The sequence below is a fragment of the Lytechinus variegatus genome, chromosome 12 (assembly GCF_018143015.1).
Source record: "Lytechinus variegatus isolate NC3 chromosome 12, Lvar_3.0, whole genome shotgun sequence".
Classification (NCBI taxonomy): Eukaryota; Metazoa; Echinodermata; class Echinoidea; order Temnopleuroida; family Toxopneustidae; genus Lytechinus; species Lytechinus variegatus.
In genome coordinates, this window is record NC_054751.1 from 7,717,553 (window position 1) to 7,734,822 (window position 17,270).

At 37.6% G+C, this 17,270-nt stretch overlaps 1 protein-coding gene across 1 annotated transcript; it reads left to right on the forward strand.

Moving 5' to 3' along the window:
* The first annotated feature begins 2,176 nt into the window (after positions 1-2,176).
* On the forward strand, positions 2,177-13,435 carry LOC121425132 (aqualysin-1-like). The gene is made up of 8 exons (XM_041621124.1): positions 2,177-2,622; positions 6,674-6,823; positions 7,471-7,600; positions 8,531-8,652; positions 9,332-9,473; positions 9,995-10,179; positions 11,078-11,249; positions 12,754-13,435. The coding sequence occupies exons 1-8, from the start codon at positions 2,488-2,490 to the stop codon at positions 12,891-12,893; spliced, it is 1,176 nt and encodes a 391-aa protein (XP_041477058.1). The 5' UTR covers positions 2,177-2,487; the 3' UTR covers positions 12,894-13,435.
* The last annotated feature ends 3,835 nt before the right edge of the window (positions 13,436-17,270 follow it).

Genomic DNA, 17,270 nt, shown 5'->3' on the forward strand with positions numbered 1-17,270 from the left:
TGAAGTACCATGTGTACTATTCTATGTTAACCTAATACTATGTGTATCCATCTCATAACAATGGTGCAATGGCGATGTGTAGATTATAGGTCTGTGGTTGATTAATGAAACGAGTGTTCGATCAAATTAATGTAAACTTTAATAGTAAAATGATAGAGATATCCAGCATTTCAAACGATTTGTTTACTACATTGTTTAAGCTTGTATTTCTGATTCTCTTGTTTTCACATGCAGTTCTGGGAAGGGTTGCTAGAATGTCCCCAAAATAACGCTTCATATCGGGTGTTTTTTATATTTCTTGTAGTTTAAATGATTTGATTAAAATGTTTGTCAATGTGTCTAATATCTTGAGAGCAAAATGTAATTTGAATACTGTAGCACATTTTTCTATTGACCCCGTTTATATGATTTATAGAAATGTTGTGGCTCAAATTCCACCGCAGCACTATAGCATCCTTTAGCAAGGCGTTTATCTACATTTGCCACTCTTCACCCTGATGTAGTAAATGGGTAGGAAGGAATGTCTTGAATGCTCGAGCGTCCGATCACGATAGCCGTGTTAAAGTCGGGGTAATACTATGCAGAGCTTAGAAACAGTATGTTGCATATGATTATTTACATCACTTCAACATCACCGTACTAGTAACCAAGGTAATTTAGATATGTGTCCCCCCCTCTCTCTCTCCCCCCCCCGCCCCACCCCGCCCCCCCCCCCCCCCCCCCCCCTCTCTCTCTAGAGATTATTTGTATGATAAACCATGATGCTTAGTTAGAACCTATTAGGCCAAGAATAATGTCTGCATTCGACTTTTATAAAATATTTTATAATTATGAGAGTATTTTCTCTCTCCTGCAGTATACAAATGTGTAATGACATTTAAAATTTCTTTAAATCCCACGATATAATATGACTATTGGAACTATATTGCAAAAAAAATTGAGATCACTTGCAAATCCATCTTAAGTTCTGAAATCGTGCGTAATCAATGGCAATGAGCTGTCTCAAAGAAGTGAGTAACAATTTTCGTAAATCAACTACAAATTTGTGGCTTTAATCAAAGTATTTACTATTGTTTGGGGACTCCGCTTGATTTTGTATACAGTATTGAACGCAATTTTCTTGCATGCTACTTATTTCTGAATATGTGTCGTAGCTTTTATGGTAGTTATCATAAACTTTTGGGGGATGGTTTCAAACTTTTGCAAATAAACATAACTTATGGCGTGATGATCAAAATTAAACATTGTAAGTAAATAAAAGTTCTATATTTCGCACAATCCTTTTTACTTTTTGTCAGTGTATTCTGTGTTTATATCGTGTTATCTGCTGTTTCAAAACGCGAGTTTCACTTTAATTCATTACCAATCTATAGTTCTTTTTTAGTCCTTTTGGGCATTGCCTTCCGGGAACGTTAGAATGTGGAATTGAAGACTAAAACAAGGTTTCAAAAAGAGTAATTTCGAACATGTATCAAATATTCACCTTTCTAGAAATCAGAATCGTGCAGATCTTTCACTGGGACAGGGAGTGGTAACAGAACAGAGGGAAAAATAGTATTAAAAAAAACTTACAGCCGAAAATTTAACAATATTACAGCCAATTTTTTTTTATCGCGATGAAAATAATAAATTATCTGAAGTCCTAACAGATTGGTTTACAGCATTATTTCATGCGAGACTATTGAATGACGGAGCTTTGATGTGCCTTAAACCAATTGTATTGATTATCCAGGCCTTGACCATTACCCTTTAGCAACTGCACTCTTAAAACAAATCAGTCAAATTGACTAGACCAGTAGTCAGCTGGGAGCAACTGATATGGCAATCACTGATATTCACATTTCTGACATATATTCTAGTCAGAAATAACTCTTCTAGTAAAATATGACTAGAAAATAGTCAAATATGACTAGAATAACAGTTGCTCCCAGCTGACCCTATTAATCAGTCATTTTTGACTGATTTGTTTTTAGAGTGTGAATTCATTAAGCCAGGTATCAATTTGGTGACGATTTTCTAATTAATCTACCCCCCTTGCATGGAAATCCTGGACAAATCCCCCCCCAAAAAAAAAAAAAAAAAAAAAAATCATCTCGGTAGATGGCGCTCAGTGGGTAAATTGTTCGTGAAACTATCAACTATCAGATCAGGATTGACTGCACAGGAGAAAAGGAAGTAGACCCATTATGTGTTATTATGAGAGGTCAGTATTCTAAGCTCTGCTTGAGAAAAGTTGAGAGAACAAAGCTCTTTGTAGATTTATGTAAATCAAACTGGTCAGTTGATCAAACAGTTTCAATGGAGCTGGACATACTAGAAGAGCAGTTTCGTGTTGGGATATGCTCTGTTGGTTTCATTCTGTTTACAATCGCCGGAATAGTTTGTACGAGCCGTAGCCTTCCCATTGACAACTCCGATCCATGTACTTACATCGGGCTATATTAAATTATATTGCACTGGAAGCGATTGAGACTTGGTCTATATTACATGTTCATATCATGTAGAACGATGAATCTCCTCGTCGTAATTCTGGCCACCTTGGTCGTAGCTACGACTGCCAACAACGCCACACTGTACACGGTGGAAGAAGCATTGGAAGACCAGTATATTATCGTGGTGAAGGTAATTATATGCTCCCAATATGTTTTACGTTTGATATCACGAGAAAACAGGTTCTGACTAAGGCACTCTTTACTCGTCTCAAAAGTACAAAACCAAACCTATAATACACGCAGGGATTTGACCTACTGCCCTCGAAATAGTCGTAGTATATCAGACCTGGGAGTTGGGAGAGAAGCTGCTTGACTCAACTACTAATGCTGAATATATATCTAGGATCTGTATTCTCCACGTTGCAGGGTTGTCGACCGACTGATCGTATTAGCCGCACGCACATGCTCAGAAACATTTTCTTTTTATAACCTACCGTATTAAAAAATGATGTATAAAAGTAAAATTGTAATTCATTCAGTAAAATTCAGTAAAATTGATATTCCCATAGTCTACATATTTTTTACAATAGAAAAAAGTGATATGATAATCATTTAATGCTAACCTGGCAGCCTTCCGAAATTTATTGTACAATATAAGTCTTCCTCCATGGCAGTACGCAGCAACGCAGCCCTCGAAATTTTGAAAAATTTACATTTCCGCGTACACGAAATCTTAAAATTTCACATTCGAAAATGCGAAAGTGTCCCCATTACAAGCTTGGTCGCTTTACTCACTCGCTTTTGAATTAGGGTTTCTTCGAAAAAAAAAATGTTATTCCCCCGTAAATGAGTCTGCGTAAGACCATGAATGGCTCAATCTGAGTTAATACCCATCTACCTGAAAAGTTTGTGGAAAGTTTTAACCCTGAGTCAAAACTTTGAATGATTTCACGTTACGGTTAAATGACACGTATGCGAAGCTGCATATATATATATATATATATATATATAATTAACTAATTTTTTTTATTTGGGTTGCAATATTAAATATTTCATTGTTAGTATTTCGAACTCAAGTACCATTCAATAGAAGTATATGACGAGTTTAGTCCGGTTGCTGTTCACAGTTTGGGGAAACGGAAAAGTATAGCTCATCTGCCACTCCCTCCAGTTTCCCGATACCCAGTTCCCACTGTCGCGATTAGCGTGAAGATTAAAACGGCGCGGCGGTCTCATGGAGTAATCGTAGGGATCGTATTCAGAACGTATAAGAGGAGGCATGAAGTATGTAGAGTAGGCATAAAGGGGAGGGTGCTCTTTACCTGGGGATGGGGGGTTGGGAGGTAGAACATCACTTTTTTTATCATTGTTGATTTTTTCTCTCGTCATTTAATACATCTTGCTAATATTTCATTTTTTTAATTGTTGAAACGCATCAGTATTAATTTCAAGTATCTTTGAAGTTTGATGTATACTTTGGATATTTATATGGGATATGAATTTATTGTATATTTTATAATCGTGTTTCAAATAATTTGTAAAACTTGTTTAGGAATGTGAATATGTATTTTCATTTGAGAGAATACAATAAAAACGTCTTTTCAAAAAGTCAGATCTTATCAGATTGATCCAGGCGATCGTTCCGATTTTAGAAATGTTTGAATGGTTCAAAAATTTTAGCGATCAGTGACGGAAGCCAAGGCCAATCGTGGCGTTCGTAACAGATCACACGGAGGTGGGAACGGGATATAAGCCAATTGTTATATGCTTCTTCTGTCAAGGCTTTAATTCTATTGTGATGTTGATAAAGACTTCGGCATCTTTATCATCCAGTTTTATGCAGGTCTTTCTCTTTTCCCTCCTTTGTTCGAGGTCTTTCTCTTGGCTCTCCTTTGTTCGATTGTCTAATCTTTCTTTAATCATACCTAATCATGCCGACATTTTTTTTTCTTTATGAATAAAGTTTTGAATCTAAGCAGATCTACATTCGAGATTTGTGTACGTAATGAGATTAACGTAAGGGAAGGATTATTGTCTTTAAGGTATTGATACTTTTCATCCTGATTTGATGGGACATATACTGTACACATCAAGTAAATCTGAAATCGTGAATTAAGTGTCTTATGAAGAAAGCGTTGATGCAGTTAGAGGTTGGTGAATCTAAAAACTGTCATATTGCAAATATAAAATAATCATATCAATTTAAATATATATATATATTTACAATCACTGTAATGGTAGTATTGTACATCACCAGTGTATTCATGATTCACGTCAATCTGTATCAAAACATGTATATAATTATGAAGGGGTACCTACTCCGCGCTAAAAAAAAATAAAATGCATTTATAGGTGATGGAGAAAAATCAGATAAACGAAACACTGAAATTTCTTTAAAAACGGACATAGCTTTGCATTATTTTGTTGAAACAGTTTTTTGCATGTCTTCAAGAATATGCAATGGGCTAGCTGATGATGCACATAATATATCCACACTTTTCATGCTTATTCTTTTGTAATTTATTACATGAAAATAATGAAATCATATATCTTTATTCAAATCTTGTCCGCCAAGAATGAAAATATCGGATTGACAACTGATGAAATGCATAGATAATATATTCATCGCTGCAACTTATTTTGTTTAAAAGTGAGACATATGTCATACACACATGCATGGTTGCATCCAGGATTTTCCATTAAAAAAGGGGGGACACATTTCTTCAGATTTTTTTTTGACAAGCAAAAAAAGGGTTTCGCCGGCGTATGCACATTTCGATGTATAGGGGAAGGCGGGGTAAGTTGTGACAGTTTTTGCTTTTTGCATGTTAGAATTGATATGATTAATAATCTTGTCAAAATAAGTACCTTGCCTTGAAATTTAATTCTTCTGAAATATTTTCCACCTATATATAACTTTCTATCCCCACACTGAAAGTCATCGTGACCTTTGAAAAAAACGATGTCAAATGGCTCAACTTGCCCCATATATGGGGTAAGTTTGAGCCACCTTCTGGGGTAAGTTGAGCCACAAAAACTATGTACAAAGTGTATGAGGGGAGAACCAGCATGTCAATTTTTTGTTTAAAGTTTTTTCACTTGCTAATTCTCTATAAATACTAACATCCTTTAAAAGGAAAAGAGCAGTCATGTAAATTTGCTCCTTTCAGCCAGCATTTCAATCGATTTTTATGGTTTGTTTGTTTCTTAAGATACATTACCATAGGATTTACCATGGCTCAACTTGCCCCATGCTGTTTGGCTCAACTTACCCCAGTCCGAACTTAGTGCGATAATTTTGTATCCACACATTTATTATGCATCCATCATATAAAAGACTATGACAAGAATGAAGATCCATACCTGGACTAATAATGTTGTTATCATGTCTTTATTATATTTAAAGACGTGTGTGTTTATTTCACACTCTTTTTTACTTTTTTGGCTGAAATTCATATTTTTCCCTCTAAAAAACTACTTTTTGTTTCAAAGTTGAAAACAATATGGTGGGGTTAGGGGTTATGCTATGGGTCATCAATACATGACACCACCACAATGTCTGACTCATTCATTATTGGCCTGGGGCTGGTGGCTCAACTTGCCCCTATGCTCAACTTACCCCGCCTTCCCCTACATATTTTATTGCTTTCAAGGCGGAGGAGGGCACGGGCACGGGCTGGATATACCTCCTTCTGAATCCACAACTACACACATGTATGAAAATGTGAAACGATAAGGGGATAGTGGGGACATGACATCATCAGCCCACCTAATGAATATTCATGATGCTGTGTATATAACGGTTTTCAGAAAATGATGCTAAACTTTAAACTTAAAGAACTTGTCATCAGATCTTTATCAAATTTTCCTCGGTGAATTTTACTCTATTTAGATATGATTATCTTTAGGCCGGAGTACCCAATTTAAAGTCAAAACCTTCCTCTACAGTCAAGACGAAATCACTTGTCCTTTCTCCTTAAAATAATGATAATGTGATTTATAAAGCGCCAAATCAACTCTCTAGAGTGCCCAAGGCGCATAAAGAGCTAAGAGTTTAAAAAAGTGAAATAAAAATCCGCCGATCTGCAATGGAATTGGGGTTTTACTCACTTCAGCAAGAATTGTTCGTTGTTTGTCCTGTTAGAAAGATCGATTTTCTGTATACTTGCCACATTTTCTTTCAGATGCCAGTGTGAACAGAGTATATTTCTAAAAATATTTTAATCTATTTTCATTCTCAGCCAATATATACGGATGAAAAAGTTGAAGCAATCAAGCGAATGATCCTAGATGACGTTTCTGGTGTCTTTTCTGGTTCTTCCATCAGGCATACCTACACCAAAGCCATCAAGGGTTTCTCGGCTACTCTAACCCAAAGAGCTCTCGAAAAAGTAGGTCTTGATTATGGGGCAAAGATGAATTATTATGAAATTTGTTGAAATGATAGTATACACTGTTGAAAACTAAAATTGGGGAACTCGTTAGAAATCATGATTTACTAGTCGAAAGGGGTAAAATGAGGAAAAGATGTTATCGAGAGAATATACATCAATGTTGACGACGATGACGTTGTTACGATCTAATGACCGGATGTTAATAATGACAACGAATATAATGACGACGGCTATCATTACGATGATATCGATGGTGATGATGATGATGATGATGATGATGACGATGATGATGATCGTGGTGGTGATGATGATGATGATGATGATGACGATGATGATGATCGTGGTGGTGATGATGATGATGATGATGATGATGGTGATGATGATGATGATGATTACGATGATGATGATCGTGGTGGTGATGATGATGATGATGGCGGTACTATGGGGGCACTAATTCAGATACGAAATTGAAAGTTATCAAATTTGATCTTTTTTTCTATCTTTGCATTCCAAGTATGCAGTACACCATTATTGTGGATTATGATCCCCTCGAATTAAAGTAGCATCGTTGCTTAACATAATTTATTTTAAAAAATATGTATAACTCTCTACAATATACTTCTCGTTGGTATATTTTGTCATAGCTACTATCGAGAGAAGAGATAGAATACATAACCCAAGATGGCGTCGTCCGTACCTCTTCAGTGAAATCATGGGGCTTGGATCGTATTGATCAGCGATATCTACCTCTAGACGGGACAGCAGATTTTACAGGTATTAACGTATTCACACTGCAAAAGCGCCGGTGTTGATTTAACACCAGCTTGGTACATCGGTCCACGCTAGAGAAGTGTTGAATCAACACCGGTTTGGTGTAAGGCATTTCAGCATTTAAGCAACACCAATTATTGTTGAACCAATGTCGGTTTCATTCTTAGATACTTGGCTCGTGTTAAATCAACACCGGCGTTTCTTCAGTGCATTTATAATATCTGCAGAGGGTGTTGTATGATACTGTATAATATTTATGAGATTTGACTAAACTAGAATATATACCCCGCGGTACAAACTACCTTATAGAAGATGAATAATGAGACGGATTATTCAGATCGTGAAAGTTATGTCCATGTCTTATGGAAAGGGTGCGCAACGTACGGAAGGTTCTAAGGGGTCGCATCATTATAGTTATATAGTGTGCCCTCATCTTTTTCTTTTTTTCAATTTAGGGCCTTTAAAGAAAAACTTATGAATCAAGACTAATCATCTGGCACATGACAGGGCGTTGACGCCACAACTGGGAGCTGTGGCCTGTAATCCAAGCTGTGGGGAAGTTACAAATTAATGCAGAGGTTGGAGGCCTGGTTACGTCTTTCGGATAGTGACGTTAAAGGTCGGTCCCAGACGTAAATTATCATATCTGATTGATACACGTCTGACAAACTCAAATACACACACACACACACGAGAAAAAAAATAGAAGAAGAAAAGAAAGGGAAGGAAAAAGAAAAAAGGAGAAAAGAAGAAAAAGAGAAGGAAAAAGGAATGGGAAAGGAAAAAAATATGATAAGCTATTGAAAATGAACAAAAACTGTGGCAAAAATAGTCAATCCTGACTGGTTGCCAACCATGGAAAGAAGAAGAAGAGCCCATGGACATCCTCGGAAAGGCAGTAAAATCGCGCTTTCATTCTATCCTTCTTAACAGGTGACGGTACAGGTATCCATGCGTATATCATCGACACAGGGATCTATCCTGAAAGCATATACTTTAATGGCAGAGCCAGTGTTGCCTTTGATGCGTACCGTGAAGAGGGGGCTGAAAATTACGTGAGTATTTATATGAGAGACTATTTTTAAACTAGTTAGTGTGTGTGTATGTGTGTGTGTGTGTGTATTTGAGTTTTGTCAGACGTGTATCAATTAGATATGATTATTTACGTCTGGGACCGACCTTTAACGTCACCATCCGAAAGACGTGACCAGGGCTCGAACCTCTGCATCAATTTGTAACTTCCCCACAGCTTGGATTACAGGTGCACGCCACAACGCCCAGTTGTCCAACGATTGGTGTGACGAACGTAGAGGGCGTCAATCGCACTTTATGCGGGAGCTTACGTATACGTAAGATCGTATCTCTGTGCTTTATGCTCGTTGGATGTGACGACGAAGTACTTCGGAAAAATTCAACTGAATGTTATTTCTGGTAGTTTTGGTACGTCTGGCTGCGCTTGACTGTTTTCCCTATTTCAGATTTCCATGACATTACTGAGACAAATTACTAGTATATGAACAAGAGAAGGTTATTCTATATGCGTAGGGTTATTCTTAGTTTCTGCACGGCATTTTAGGGGTCAGGAAATTCATATTGTTCTAAGATTGGTAGCTTGTTTCGGATTTGCTTTGGTTTTTTTTTGTATGGGTGCTAGCACATGTAAGCAATTTCAGTTATAATCACATTATTTATTTCAGTATGTTAGGCAACTTATAATTGATTTGATCCTTACAGGGCATTGATTGCAACGGCCATGGAACGCACTGTGCGGGGATCATAGGCGGCGATGAATACGGAGTGGCCAGGGGTGTCAAGCTCTTTGGAGTGAGGGTGCTGAACTGCAAGGGGTCCGGTCCAACTAGTGACGTCATAGCAGGTATTAATATCCCGTAACATCTAATATAAAAAGCACTAACACACTAATGGTGGGATGGTTCCTCGGGATTAGATCATCGTGATTATAAATGGTCGCCGGTGCAGTTCTTGGTGTTCATGTTTGTGTTGAGGGCTGGAATAAGGTAACATAACCTATAGCTCAACTATAACACCGAGTGTTGGTGTATAGGCCTATAAAAACGATAAGCCTCTTCCATTAATGATTCAAAGCGTTGACTGCATGGCATCCATGGCAGCAAGGCCGTAAGCAGACTTGTTTTCCGGGGGGCAGGACACGTAATAAATTTTGAAGAAATTCGAAAACAAGGAAGAGAAGCGACCGAGCTTGTCATAGGGGCGTTTTTTTGCATTTGTAAAAGTGAAATTGGAGGATTCCCTGCCTTTGATTATTTTTGTGAAAATTTTCTGTAAACAATGATGTAGGTTGTCAAAATTTGTTACTTTCGACACCAATATTGATGAACAATTTGTGTATTATTGGTGTTTTATTTATTTTGGCAGGTATTGATTATGTGGCTGAGAACGGAAAGAAACCCGCTGTAGCATCCATGTCACTTGGTGGATTTTCCAATAAGGCTATGGACAATGCAGTTGAAGGTTTGATCGAAGTCGGTGTCACCGTGGTCGTGGCGGCTGGCAATTTCAATATGAAAGCATGTTCATTTTCACCTGCTCGAGTCAACAAGGTATAGGTACCAATTATACGGTGTCCAAAAAAAACAATCACCTTAATGCAATATATCCATTATTATAGTAGCGCATATTCTTTGACAACCTGAAATAAAGGGATATGAGATAGAATTGTTTAACCCTGACTGAAAGGCCCGGGTGAAATCCGGCCGCCCCCCCCCCCCCCCACACACACACACACACACCTCGACTCCACATGTTTAGCGATTCATCTGCCTCGCGAAAGTTTATGACCGCGCCGCAAGCTGACTTTTTTTAATTTCAAGTCTCGCAAAACTTTTGAAACCAATATTGCGACCCCCGGGTACGCAATTAAGAAATTACACAAAATTAGGTAAGTGCATGTCAGACCTAAAATTGCTCAAAAACGTGAATTCACGTACAAATCTACAAATCCAATGCAAATTGTGCTTTTAGCCATTTAAAATTCATAAATATATCCTTATTTCTACTTTTATCCATTTAAATCTTGCACACAAACACACGCACTCTATCTTTTTTTTCTCTCACCCCCTCTCCCCCCCCCCCCCCCCCCCCCCCTCTCCCCTCTCTCTCTCTTCCTCTCTCTCTCTCTCACTCTGTTCTGTGTTTAGCCCTCTTTTCCAATGACTTTCCACCATGTTATAAGTAGACTTAAGTTTAGAATACTGTAATTACGGCATTTGTTCATTTGCTTTATAATATTGCAATTTATTGATCAATGTTTGAAAATTGACCCTTTTAGCATGTATATGAATACTAATAAATAAATGACAACATGACAAATACGATGTCAAGTTGTCGCCTTGCATAGAGTATCTCCACAAGCTTTCTGTCAAGCTGTGTTGTTTAACCTTTCATTTTCAGTTGGATTCAGTCAGGTATAATAGGCCAATTATCCCTCTTTTCTTGCAGGCAATAACCGTTGGTGCTACGGACATCGATGATAATAGGGCTGATTTTTCTAATTACGGAAAGTGTGTTGATATCTTTGCTCCTGGCGTTGACATCCCTAGCGCATGGATCGATGGGACGACCGAAACGCGCACTCTCAGTGGTACATCCATGGCTTGCCCTTTCGTGGCCGGTAAATATGATGCATTATTGACTGCTTTGAGTCACATTTAAATGTACAGTAAAGGATGATATAGATACTATTACATGCCCCGAGACGAAACGTCATCCTACGAACGTGGTCGACTCATGGAAGAGTGGTGTATATATAGGTATATGCTTTTGCCCAAGAAATAAACATTATAAAATGAAAAGGGGGACTCTAATTGTCACCACTGTTGAGGGATGCGCGTACCTACTTCGTCTCTTCATACATCAGGAATAACCAGGGCCTAACAACATGAACAATGACGTTGTTCATGTTGTTAGGGCCCTGGTTATTCCTGATGTTTTTGTGGCTCTAAATGTCGACTTTAATAGGTAAAACCAAAACATAGTCCCCCGATTCTCTCTGTCAGTTTCTCATTAACTGTATCATCTAGCATTGATGCTTCACATTAATTTTAGCTAGCATGAAAAATGGGAACCCCCATCCGGATGGGCACATTTCCTGTCGTCCCTTTATAAGTCAGCTGTATAAAGCTTTACGCAAGATGGAATAATGTTGGGGCCGATCGTGCCAAGATATTTTGACTATTGCGGCGACAATTAAAACGCCATAAAAATGAGGTTTGATTAATTTATGTCTAATCAAAATGTGGGACTTCTATCATCATTATTTCATTACTTGTATCATTTCTTAATGAAACGACCATATTATTCATTCTTTGACAAGCACATCTTTAAGAGGCAGGTTTTTCTCTCTCCTTTTTCATACATTTTAAAAGCATTGGGAGAAATCGGCCCTGCCCTCCTTCCTAACCACTCCCTCTGGTATGTGACAATCTGGATGAAAATTGCGTGAATTGCATAGGGCCTTTAGATGCACTACTTTCTTCAATGTGCATTTATTTCATTCTGGATATGGGTCGTGTGGTCCAGGGGTTAGAGCATTGGACTCATAATCGCAAGGTTGTGAGTTCGAATCCCAACTCTGCCATTGTCTCCACTTAAAAGGCCCAAGAGTGATATCTATTACGTCAGCCACTATGACTGATTAACCTAGACGTAAAATGTTTCCAAGGTAATTGGTTATATACCAGCTTGGCGTTTACCAGCAAAATGCTGTCCTGCTGAGTTCCTACGGGAGTTACCACAAACAGAAACAAAAACAGATATCATAAAATAAAAATTGCATTATGCAAAGTATACACTCTAAAAATTTTGGGCAACATACTGTCCACTGTGTTGGGTAAGTATTCTATTCTTGGCAATTATTATCCAATTGAGCAAATTTATTACCCAATTATTAATTGTCATCACCCAATTTAGACATATTTTTAACCAATAGTTGTGTGGACAGTATGTTGCCCAGGCCAGTGATAGTTAAAATTGAGCCTGTTTTGCCCAACCTTTTTAGGAGTGTCAGAAATTATTTATAAGCAAATGAAGAAAAGGAAAAGACATGGGGAAGTGCTTAAATAAAGATTTGATTCTGTCATCATTAGCATATAATTTAGTTTTTTCAAATATTTCAGGTGCTGTGGCTGTCGCTCTGGGAAACACACGTGGGCAAACACCGGCTGAACTCAAACAGGAGATCATTGACGACGCCACTGAAGATGTCATTAAGAGCGTCAAGGAGCGGTCGCCGAATAGATTGCTTTATGTCCCATAGACTATATTCATTTTATCCTGAGACGACAGTTTCGTGGAAAGTACTATATCTTCGAGAAAGATAGCTCAGAATAAGATGGAAATCCACACGAGCCAGCCCTCTATCGTCTATGCTCTATTTGCATGAGTGAATAAAACGCACTCCACCTTCATTCCATGACATTATATCGCGGTCTTTCATGACGGAACTGAAATGTCTGTCGCGGTGCATTTGTATCGTAACATGATAAATTTCTAATATCAAATTATTATAACTACAAATTAATACCAAATTTCTTACATAAATTTCCGTTAGAAGGTATAAACAGTTCTGGTTAGTCCATAAAAGGATCCAAATTATATAGAGTCCTATATAGCTACATACTAATCCAAAATGGCTGATGGTAAAGACTCCATCACTATTCTTGTAGTCCACAATGATGGCGATGATGAGAGTAATGTTGAATTGCGATGGTTAATCACAGGCACTGTACACAGCAAAAACTGTGGTGTTAACCGGTGTCCATACACTCTAAAAATGAAGTGCTAATTTAGCCCTTACAGTGCTTGTATAGTGACCGCACTGCGAGTGCTGATTTTCTAGTTCAAAATTTAAACTAGAAATTCAGCACTCAGTAGTGCAGTCACTACACAAGCACTGTAAGGGCTAAATTAGCACTTCATTTTTTACAGTGTAGATGACACACCAGTTATTTTACTCCGGTGTTAATTTGACGGTGTTAGATTAACACCCATAGGTGTTATTACAACACCTTTGATTGTAACATTTACACTCTTTGGTGTTATGTTCAATCTCTATAGGGTGTAATTTTAACACCTAAGGGTGTGGTCATCTATTTACACCAACTGGTGTCAGTTTTAACACCACAGTTTTTATAGTGTACTGAGCTAAACTGTTTCAGTACTTTCAGTACTGTATGAGGACTAAGTTGATGATGATAAAGAGTTGATTTCAGCAACTCATTGGTTGGTGAAAATGTTCTAAAGAGGTTGGTGGTCGTGAATGAGAACTGTCAATTCCGGTCTCTCTTGGGGGGTATTGCAAGAAAATATTTGCGATCAATTGCAAATATTCTATTGCAATTTTACAATTGATAGATCAACGTTAGCTGTAGCAAATCAGATTAAACTTCTTGTTTCAAGGAGCAAATTAGCAATCAATCACTAATTTGCAATTAACTGCAGGACATATGATTGATTTAGGAACCAAAAATTGACTTACAATTGATTTTCTTGAAACACCCCATAAGAAATAGTTGCTAACACTGATGGTTGATGAAATGAGAATAATTCCTCAGGAGTTAATGCTGGATACCAAAAGGTAAATTATGCACGGAAATATATTTTGGGCTCGTAAATTCTAAGTTATGAAATCCCTGAAGGATATCTTATAGCCTTTTATATCAATTTCAAATTTTCTAGAAGCTTCCAAATTCATTTAAAATAAGAGGAGCCTTTGACAAATCCTGGAATGCTAAAACAATATCTCGAGTTATGAACGACCAAATTAATAAGATAATTCTCTTAAAATTCTTCTTTTATGTAACACGAACTTTATAGAAGCTTCTAAATTTATTTAAAATAACATTTTCTATTCTTCTTGATAAATCCACTGTTAAAACAATTTCTGGAGTTATGAACAACCCAAACTTTCTTACGACAGTTTGAAACCTTGTGTCTAGATATGTAATATCTCAGTCACATTTCCCCTACGGCGAGGCGAAAACAGTCGTTTTATTCATTTTTATTCAAACCACCTACACCATGTATATTACAACAATTGTTAAAACGGCTTTTTTCGACTCCCCGTACGGCCGCCATGGGGAAAATGTGACTGCGCTAAATTAATGATTAGCCAATATTCGGGGTGACGGTCCTTGTGTGACTGGCGCGTCTAGGTCTAGTTGTTCTGACACTCGTCTTTCAAACAGTGGGTCGTGGGTTCGAATCCTAGCCATGGCGTGTTTTCCTTCAGCAAGAAATTTATCCACACGGCTGCATTCGACCCAGATAAGGTGAATGGCTACCCGGGAGGATTAATTCCTTGCATGCACTGAGCGCCGGTGCTCGAGCTAAAGCCGGGGTAATAAAGTGCTTTGTATCCTAATGCATATCATGCAAATAGCGCTATGTAAATCCAGCTATGATTATTATTACTATCTCAGTAGTATAATATCATTTTCTAATTGTAATTCCATGTCTATATCTATTAAACTTTTTCCTAAATAAACCAATTTCAAAGTAAACCCCTATTGACTTGACAAAGTAATCATTTGGCTTTATGTGTTGATATTTTTACTCCTCAGAATTGATATGAATGAACGATGACAATGATTTTGGTGAAGAGTATGCCTAGGCAGTGGCGTAGCTAGGATTTTTTTTCCTGGGGGGGGGGCACTGGGGGGTTCCTTCCTTTTTAAGGGGGGCACCAGCCATCTTTTCCGATGTGTGTGTATGTGTCACAAGGGCAGATCCGACTTTCGCCAATAGGGGACGGGGCCCGAAATCATCTTCACCTATATTTTCCCCGATCAGACACTTCTTAGTTTTATTCTTATAAAACAACATAAACATGAAATAATCTGATTAGCCTTATGAAAAAAAAGTGCGAGCGCGAAGCGCGAGCGATTTTTTTTTTTTTTTTTACTTTCATGTACTTTGTCCCGAAAATTTGATATTCTGGGCAATGTTATGTGTGATCCTGAACAGAACAAGATTCGTATTTAACTAGATGGTTACTGCGAACGCCAAGCACGAGTAGAAATTTGTATTAACTGTTCTAGCATTATCTAAAAGGGACCTATTAAGGACTGCTTACAGTTACCGGTATATATTTCAATAATGCGAGTGCGAAGCTCGAGCAAATTTTTTTTGATATTCCGACTTAAAAATTGTTATTCTAAGCACTTTTTGTATTAATAAATCGGATAGGTATGTAACTAAACAATTGATGCGAGCGCGAAGCGCGAGAGGAAGAAAATTGAGATTTTAGACCTAAAAGCAGGACACTCTCTTCATATTTTTGTAAATCATTAATAGCATAAAGTTAATTGGGTATCATTAATAATGCGATCGTGAAGCGTGAGCAGACAATTATTGATGTTCTGATGTGAAACTTGATAATTTAAGTACATTTTGAATAAACATGCAGGCTATCGCGCATGTTTTAGATTTAGACCTAGAATCTGGGCATTCTGAATACGTTTGTTGAATGGAACATGATGGAATACACGAAGACAATATGAACTTGGCATATCAAACAATGTGACAACGCAGCGCGAGCTTAAAATGCTGATATGTAAACCATAAAACGTACATTTTACAGAGCACTTAAATTTGTAAATGAAAAAAAAAATGACAGCTCGATATCCGAGCTAAAATATGTTTTGTATATTGACTTCAAAAACTTGCCCCATATCAGCCTAATGAGCAAGATATGAATCTCATCAAACAGGCAATTCTGGCGCGAAGCGCAAGCAAAAATTTTATATAGTAACATGAAAGATTTTTTTTTGCAAGTCTTTCCCCTCACATTATTTCATTCACTCGTCTTCCTCCTCTTATTTTTCTCTTTTTTTATCTTCTGTCTTTCTTCTTCTTTTCCTTTTTTCTTTTCTTCTCTCTCCCTTTTTTTTTGCTCTGCCAATTTTTTCTGGGGGGCACCTGGGGGGGCACACCAATGGGGGGGCACGTGCCCCCCCGTAGCTACGCCACTGTGCCTAGGCTATGATGAGTTGACTGTTATTTCAATAGATAAGGCAACAAACTCGAGTGTGGAGCATGCATCCATATCTCCAAAAAAAATAGGGGTCGTACATGCACCCAATTTATTTAATTGTTTATTTTATTCATTTATTTATTATTTTCATTTCTTTTTTGAGGAGGGACGAGTTCGTGTGTCTCATCCGTGTTAATTGCCACCCGTGGTCCAGAGGGCACGTACATTTTATTCTTGAGTAAAACCCAATATTATAAACTCCTTAAAAAAGTTTGGAAATCTGAATTTTATTGATGATTCCTCCTCGATTTTAGTAGATATTAATGTGTAATTGATATGAATAAATAGAGCATTAAATTTACTCTAAAATGTTACCCTACATGATGTGATTATGGTTCCCATGGAGGAGCAGTGCCTTGAAATGTGGGGCAAGGTCAAAATTCAAAAGTTTCAAAATGATACAATATTGAAAGTCACTGTTCTGTTTTTCCAGTGGTGATGAGCAGTGGCGTACCGTGGGTCGTGGCATTGGGGGGACCATAAAAAATTTGGAGTCACTTAGTGAGCGCGCCAAGCGCGCCCAGTTGCCAGGTATACTGACCTAATAGAGACATTTTAAGGACAGTGCCATTAAACGGATATGTATTTCACTGGTCAAAT